Below are 8,763 nucleotides of genomic sequence, written 5' to 3' on the forward strand. Positions count from 1 at the left end.
GATTTGGCTCAAAAGCACAAAGTATCAAAGCAGAAACATACACTTCTAGTACTGCTTAGGATGAAAAAAATATCTTGCTTGACGTTTACACCTTGTGATTTGGTTGAGATGTTCTTTTTAATAGAAATAAGTGACCAACAGCAATACAAAATAAGCAGTTTGCTCTGGCTAAGGATGTGGCGAAGTTCCAGTCCACCCTCATATGTGTGGTCTGTTTGGCAGGGTGAGGGCATTTTTTAATTTAAATAAAAACACCAATGTAAACCTTAATGGTAGATTAAGCCTGGTTGGGCTTTTGGTAAAAATAAATGCATAAATAAACACATTTTGAACTGCAGAGAATTGATCAGCTAAAAACCTGTTAATGCATATCCTGAGAGGTCACTGCATAATTCATCCATGTACCTGAACTATATATTTCAATCAAATAAGATAAAAGCATCAGAAGGTATAGGATTCCAATGCTTGTATGGTAGACACAATCCGATTGGATATAAAAAGGATGCCAGAATACCCACTCCAATTTTAACAGTTTAATGCAAGAGTCAAATATATAGAATGGACCAGTTCAAGCTACACAACCTTTTTAAATAGTGAAGTATGAGTTTTGTAAATGGGCAAAACTACATTCATTAATATGGTATTAGTTTTACTTTCAAAAACCAAGCCAAGCATATTCAGATGTGTAAAACAAGTGTGGTCTTGCATCACTTTTTATGCAGATATATTGAATGGGTTTTTAATATTTATGGGGGGGGGGGAGATGTTACAGTAAGACTGAAATGCATTTAAAGCATTTATACTGCAATGAAATTTTTTGGTAGGAAAATCAAAACAATTTCAGGTTTCAAATTGCCTTTATCAACACCCACAATATACATGTGGATGTGAATTGTTAAACAAGTGATTTTTGGTTTCATGTCCATTTAGGCATTAAGAAATCCAAACACAGTTTCTGGAGGAACATTTTTTTTTATTGATAATAGGTCGAGAGGAGACTGCATTCAGAACGGTTGTTATGTTAACTGGGGTTGTAGTTCAGTTAAAAAGCATAAATCGCTAATAAATACCTTGGATTATAAAATCTGAAGCCAGCATACATTGTTGTTTGATAAATAGTTATAAAAAGTATTTTAGCCGACTATACATTTAAATAAAACATGAGCTGCCACTTTCACACATAAAAATGTAAAGGCGATGCGTGCTTTCTCCTGGATACAGTTCCTATAGAGCAGGTGTCCTGGAAAACAAATACAAAAATTGAAATGTACTTTGTGCATGACTAACTGGCTGAAATCAGATTCATGAGGTTATAGAAACCAATACTTAAAGTTTAAATGCCAGTCTAACAGGCTGAAACTACAGCTTTCAGAATCCCCCCTGCTTTGAACAATTACAATCAGGGTTTTTGCAAGTAGTGCTTCAATTCTACATCAGCTCATTGCATCTACTAATCTAAGAGGGTCTGAAGGTCAGTCCATTTAGATAATTACAGACTACACAAGGTAGGTTAAGAAGAGTTTTAGCATTAAATATCTGAATCACAGTCCAGCCATTCATTTCACTGTACATTTCAACACTCCATGCAGTCAGAGTCACATTCAGTCACTCCGCTGCCTGGATTCTTCTGGAATTGATGCAGTTTTAAAAGCCTTACCTTTCTACTACTGTAGCAGTTTCTGGATGTTGTTCTGGATGTCGCTGTACACCACGTCAAACACTTCCTCCTTTGACTTAGTGCCATCTAGCTGCACTGTTGCAGAGAGGGGAAAAAAAAAAAAAAAAAAAAAAGTTAATTGAGTTTTGGTAGGGAGGGTGAGGGTGTTTAAATATTAACATAACATATTAAACCTTACCTATATCAACCTTGTTGTCCTCCATGATTTTTTTGTGTTTTACGTACATGGGCCAGACATGGCCATCAAACAGCCCTGGTGGATCTGGTACTGTGTAGTTCCTTGAACTGGGGAAGATAAACAAGTATTTTAAAGTGACGAAAACAAAGAACTCTATATACTTAACATGTTGATACACAGCAAGTGTCTGATCTACAGTACCAAGACAAAACTTGCAAGGCTCTTCTAGTTACACGAGAAAGGGATTCAGTTTACCGGGCCCCAGAGTGACCTACCTCCTCCTCTTTTTGCAATCTTCATATGGAATGGAAAGAAAGTAACGCTGGTCTATTACTTCGATCAAAGGTCTGTGAAGAAAAGGGAATACAAATAAATTACACATCTAAGGTTTACCAATAAGAGACTCATTTTATGCTTGAGCTACTAGCTTGATCAAAGAAAAGGACCCTTTCATAAAGTGGACCTACTCATAGGTGTAAAGCAGGAAGCCCTCAACAATAAGGATGTGTATTCCATCAGACTTATTGTCGGACTCTGGCAAGATTTCAGTATCCAGAGAGTTGTTGACTCCGTGAGATCGCTCGAACTTCACTGGGTTTTCGATCCAGGCGTGGATGGTGCTCATCATCGCGTCCATGTCCAGGGCGCTGAGAACTACCAAGTTGATGGAAAAAAAACTATAATGAGAACGGCTGAACTGAAGTGTTTTTACATAGGACTAATACATAAAAAAAAAAAAAAAATCCACACATGCAAAAGAAAAAAAAGTGAAGCGCTGAAACACCACTGCTTAAACCAACCTTTAGCGGATTCACAGGAAATTCGGTTTGCTTACCATCGTATTGCTTAAATCCATCTTCACCAACTTCAATCTGGTCTTGGGGCTGAAACACAGTGATCAGATGTACACTTGCATACAGTCTACACAAACACGTGTCCTTAAGGAAGTCAACCACTACTGCACAGGAAACGTGCCTGTCCAAATCTGAGTGTAGAAAATGGACAGCTTATTGGCCAAAGGACCAACTAAAAGTGATTTTAATACCGAATCAAAAGTGTTCATACAAATGAAAGTTTAAGAATTAACAATAACGTCTAATCCGGGGTACCATGGCCTTCTAGTTCAAGGTCAATTTAGGCTATAAAAGTGAATAGCTGGACGCGCCATTTGAGGCTGTATATACTTTTATTTTATAATGTAACGATAGATCTTTCAACTCACCTTGAAAAAGTCATCCTGGTGAACGACGCAGCAGTTGGGCAGGTTCTTGATCAGTCTGTTTGTCAGGGTTGTCTTACCCCCGTTTGTTGCACTGCAGAGGGGAAATGGTCGTACATACTTCAGCCAACAATACAAAATGTGACCAACCCAATGCGGAAACTAGATCAAACTAAAAGAACAATCGAATGCCCTCAAATGAAATGTTAGTTATATACGTTCATAAACCGTCAAGGCTTTTTTAATACAATATACTGGCTCATAGGCCAACTACATGCGGCTTTAAGTTCAAGCTTCATGTACAGTGGGCCCAGTTATTGACAGTACAGCTGTTTACTGTAACTTCTGACCTGTATTGTTCCTTCACTTTTACTGAAAGAAAATAAGCAGCCTGTGCACCCTCACCCTGGCCTCGCTAAGCGTTACAATATTTGAAGACGGGGATATCGATTTTTTTTTTACAGCATTATTAGTACAATAGGCTGCAATATTTCGCATCATTGGTTTCGTTTATGAACTTCTAATTCACACATCTCAAACTAAACGGAAGCAATCTTTGGTTTCTCGGCTGCACCACTTTCTTCTCATGACAGTCTTGGAAATCGCTCGTTTAAATCACACACACAATAAGCATTTCCACAGCGCAGCCCCCCTCCACGTGCTGGCCCGGGGCCTGTCACCCTCCTCTTCCTCCCTCACTCACCCGCCGACGCCGATGATGTACTTCATCTTCGCTCCGAGAAAACACCGAGAACTCAAAAAAAAAAACTCCGGATCTGAAAACTCGCCTCCTTCGGGAGCGCAGTGATCGGTAGGAAGAAAGCTTAAAAGAGAAGGTTACAGGAATCGTCAACTACTTGATTGCTCCATTGCGCGACTTGGTAAAGATCGAGCTGCTCTCTCCGCCGCCGGGCTCCGCCAAGAAAGAGCCGCTGCACAGGCACGCCGCCTCAGATACCAGCGCCGGCCGCTCATAGGCCCTATAAAGTGTGGAGGCCGGCGGACAGTCGGCGAGCGCAGCCAATCAGCGCACTGCAAATAGAGCGCTGTGTGACGTCAGCGTGGAGCACGCCTCCGCCTGCGCGCTCTTATAGCGGCAGTCTGGTGCTGTTTGGGTATCGCCGTGAGCGCTCTTCTTTCTTTGTTTTGTTTTTGTTGTCTCTTTACCTGCCTTTTAAAAAGTTCCGTTTGAAGTTACGCTCGCATTCTCGGTATTATTGTTTATTGAAGTAGTGAAGGCTTTGATATTCAACATTTCCGTATTGCTTTTAATACACCCGTCTCTGTGTGTTTACAAATTACAGTACACACATTTCCAACGATATTATACGCCTCGCCAGGGCAAACCACTCAGATATATGCTCTTGAACGGTGCAATGCTGGAAAATGATGACTAAACCTGTCTTGACATCATGTTTTGGTTATCGTTCCTGTGCGTTTAAGGGTCTTTTGTAAATCGCCCTGGAGAGTGTCTGCTAAGAAATACATTATAATTATTATAATTATAATACCGGGAATGTGTTGCCTTTCTCTCTAGAACATGCTCAAAAGAGTATCATTTTAAATGTTTAGATTACTGTGTTAAAAGTGAAGGGGAAAGAAGAGGAAACTATATTTCCTTTTTATTGTATTTCAAACAGACTAACTTCATCTAGAATTAAACAGAACCGTATTATAATTATTTACATTTTCCTAATAAGTTTAAAGGTTTATAGAGGCTAACATTTCGTATTAAATTGCTCCGTTTTGTCGTCATGGTATATCATGATGTTCAAGTAAGGCAGTTTGACGACGCATTTATTAGACACTTGTCACTGCATAGTGGCAGATAAGCAGCGACTGGCGTCTTAAATACAGTGATATCACTTTGCATAATGTGTGCGGGGATCACGAGTTCGGGTAAAGTGTGCAATTATCCGAAATGTTGAACTTGTTTGGATGGGCAGATGTTATGTAAAAAATGTTTTTTCTTATCCTAAGAGATTCTTCCTGTTACATCATAATTTTCTCCAGTAGTAGTAGGCTTCGTTTGTACATTTCTGAGTACTCAATTCAGCAACAATAAATCTTGTTTTCAAACACTTATAATATATCGCTTGTAATCACACAATACCCTATCCCACTCCAGCTATGCAGATAATTGAATGCTTGTGACTTCATTGGAAGCAGTTAAAAGCTTTTATGATAGAATGCAGAATTGTCTGCCCAGGACCTGTGTACACTTTGAGTAAATCTAATCAATCATCTCTAAAGTCGATGTCAGGTTAAATAGTTCACCATGTATTGATTTAGTATCATAGAAAATAATCACTTCACATCATTTTCTGTTTTTCTTCCAAGAAATTTAGTATTTGGTTTTGAAACAAATTCAAATGTTATGGGTTTTCTAAAACAATGTCTACCGTGGCCGAGAATATATACAGTAGTTATATACAGTTATATACAGCATGATCAATGTGACCACCTTGTGAGAGCCATAGGAATTCATGCCGAAGAGCACTAATGCCCAAGAGACATGAAACCCAGAGGTGACAAGAAACAAAAACACGTGCAGAAATAAGCTTTGCTGGTTGCAGCCTTAACTATTATGCACATGGGCAGTATTAAACGTGTTTAAAACACAGCTTTTCTAAAAAATAAAAACAAAAATCACAGAAATGCTGAAAGCATCTTCCCCAGCAAAATAGGATACACTTACTCCCGTGCTGACCTTTTTTGTTTTGAAAGAAATCTCCTCAAAGCTTAACACCATTTTTTTGAGGTCAAACCAAAATTACATACTTTTTATATATATATCCAACCACAGCCCACAATTTAGGAGTGCTGAGATGTCCACTGAGGCAGTTATGTAACAGTCAGCTTGAGAAGCTTCTGGAACTTGTTTATTTTTCTCATTCAACCTCAACCGAGAACTGTGTCGCAAGGCAGTAGACCAGTTCACTAAGTTTCTTCCATACTTTGTAGCAGAAAAAAAAACATAAATTTAGCAAAATATAATGGTAGCAGATACAAATTAGCCAAGTAGTGGCTGCACTGTGGGGTCAGAGTAAGTCCTGGGCTTAAGAGTACAGCCTGGGCTCAAGGCTAATTCTCGTAACTTGTGTTCACTCTGATCACTGGCTTGCTAATACTCTTGTCATGCTCTCACACGGGAGATAACCTTCTGCTGCAAGTAGAAGACAGGAAGTTGTCTCCTAGGTGAAAGGGGAGGTCATCGTGTGCTATGTTTTCTAGGAAAGCTGAATATCTGAGTGTGTGTATGTGTGTGAGTCTGATAGATTGTCATGCGTTGGTTTCTCTGAAGAGATACGTGTTTCCTCTTTTAATTAATGTACAAGATTGAAGAGCAGTCTGGGGGTCACTATATAGTTGTTCTACAAAGATTGAATTAAATGTTTGCTTGACGTTTTCAGTGTGGAAAGAAGACACTTCTTTATTGTGTCTGTTAGCTTCTGACATTCAATTAAGAGAGAAATTATTGCAATGGTAGTACCCTTTGCTAGTCAGTGCCTCGTAGCTGACATATTAATATATTGCTGGAACAGATGCTTTGTTACATTCCTTTAGATAGTTTGAAAAGGACACAGATACCTGTTCTGATAAATAGAATAACATAATTTGCAATAACCCCATTCTGATGTAGCCAATAACCCACAGCCTGCCTAGCTGTACAGGGCTCCTAGAACTCCAAGGATATATTTTGTTGCTATAATACCTAAAAGGCAATTTCAGATGCATCATAAATTATTTGGAGTTGCTGTAATGAAAACTTAGAAGGAATTACTGACTCCCAAATACATTGTTTTAAGTCCTCAACCAAATACCTGTGCCCCAAAACAAAACCTACTGTGTGTGCTGTTTGAAATAACCTAAAGACAAAAGCTGTATACAGCTCCAAGAAACTAATAATTAAAGTATCCTCCAGAAAGTAAAAACTAATGATTGCTTTATAGACAAAACTGAATTTATAACATTAAACCATTAACAATATAAATAATATAAAGACAATAATACAAGTATATTTTCCCACTACAGAATTTATAAATATCACAAGGCTTTTTTCAATTTACCATAAAAAGAACTGAACCAAATATATTTTAAGGACAATAAAAATAATTAAATAAATCTAAACTGCATAACATTTATATATGAGGTAAATGTATTAGTTTAAGTAATTACTCTGCCCATAACCTTGAGGAAGTCTTTGGAAGTTCAGTAAAGAAAGTCCTTTGTACTTTTTTTAATGGACTGATTAGTTTGAGGTTATGGTTATTTACTACAGCCGTGGCCAGTAGAAGTGTAAATATGAAATAGGAGTTTCTCTTCTACGATAAGACTAATCACCGTTCTACTTTTCAATTTCAGTATGTGAATCAAATTTGCCTCGGTGATTTCAAAACATAGTCAGGCCTATTCATAAAACATACTACCATGCCTGGTTAAAACTAGAAAGAAAATTCCAGGATGTAACTGGCACTTACATGATTTGGGAGCGTAAATTGAAATTTCCTACAGGCACTTTTCTTTTGGTGTCATTACATTCTTAGTTCTGAAATGTGAGAGTCAGGCAAGGAAAAAGTCACTGCGCTGATCATATCTTGCATCCCCTAGCCATCACCTATATTTCGCAGTTAGGCAGACCGCTCTAGACATGTCTTTAATAGAATTGTTTTATGTGTGTGCTTGTGAACACACTTTTATTGTGAATTGAAGGAGCACCTGACAGCGGGAAGAATGCTGACCATGCAGCACCAATCAACCATCAAACACAACAATAACAATAATAAACTCAGGCCTATGTTAATTATTATGCTTGTAGTAAATCTATGTGTGCAATTGTATTTTAACAAGATGTAGTCACCTCTGAAGATATAAAAAGGATTCTCCAGCTCACATCCTTAGTTCTTCACTTAATGTGAGAGGATAGCTCTGGGTTTACCTGTATATATATATATATATATATATATATATATATATATATATGTTTTGTAATAAACTTGTTACTTCTTCATTGGTGTATCCTGAGAATTTTATAAACCTACTGCAGTAACAATGAAGGTTCAAATCATGGGAACTGTCTTAAGGTATACTGAAAATACTGATACTGAAAAAATACTGAAATATTTGGCACCCTCTGTTTTATCTAATTGGAACCTGTATTGTTACACTTTATTATAATTGTGTATAGTACTGTGCTCCAGACATTACTGGAATGTAGCCTACAGCAATGGAATCTAGATGTTACGCTTAAACTTGGTACACTGACTCACAGCATGGCGCTACTGCAGCTTTAAGGATTATTAACACAGAATACACCTTATATTATTTGTAACTTTAATAATAACTTTATTATTTGTAAACAGCACGATTGGGAGTCGGCTGTGATCAATATGACCTCGGCTGTCATTTTCGCATTTAACTACCCGCTAATGTGCGCCTTCAAGTCTCAATAACCTCCTCCACAACCACACGCACACAAGGCTAGTAAAGACATGTGCATATGCTCACTGTGGAGCGCTCTGCGCATCTGCGAAATCTAGAGGATTGCGAGGGGATGCACGAAGTCCAGGGGTTGAAATCTTCATAACACCTGTTTTGGAGATGACCCGTCCAGGCAGTCTCTCCGAACCAAGGATTACAAGCAGTTTCATTGAAACAAACAATAGGTGTTAACAGGAGGTGACACAA

General features: G+C 38.1%; 1 protein-coding gene across 2 annotated transcripts; it reads right to left on the reverse strand.

The window, feature by feature from the left end:
* Window positions 1-952: 952 nt before the first annotated feature.
* Window positions 953-4,031, reverse strand: mibp2 (muscle-specific beta 1 integrin binding protein 2). Of its 2 annotated transcripts, XM_066701429.1 has the most exons (8): window positions 3,779-4,031; window positions 3,079-3,169; window positions 2,692-2,740; window positions 2,324-2,510; window positions 2,132-2,203; window positions 1,857-1,963; window positions 1,658-1,753; window positions 953-1,240 (listed from the first exon to the last, which is right to left on the reverse strand). In XM_066701429.1, the coding sequence occupies exons 1-7, from the start codon at window positions 3,802-3,804 to the stop codon at window positions 1,665-1,667; spliced, it is 621 nt and encodes a 206-aa protein (XP_066557526.1). In that variant the 5' UTR covers window positions 3,805-4,031; the 3' UTR covers window positions 953-1,240; window positions 1,658-1,664. The 2 variants fall into 2 exon arrangements, with proteins under 2 accessions (XP_066557526.1, XP_066557527.1); XM_066701430.1 differs by lacking the exons at window positions 2,692-2,740; window positions 3,779-4,031.
* Window positions 4,032-8,763: the final 4,732 nt, after the last annotated feature.

Source organism: Amia ocellicauda, chromosome 4 (genome assembly GCF_036373705.1).
Source record: "Amia ocellicauda isolate fAmiCal2 chromosome 4, fAmiCal2.hap1, whole genome shotgun sequence".
NCBI lineage: Eukaryota > Metazoa > Chordata > Actinopteri > Amiiformes > Amiidae > Amia > Amia ocellicauda.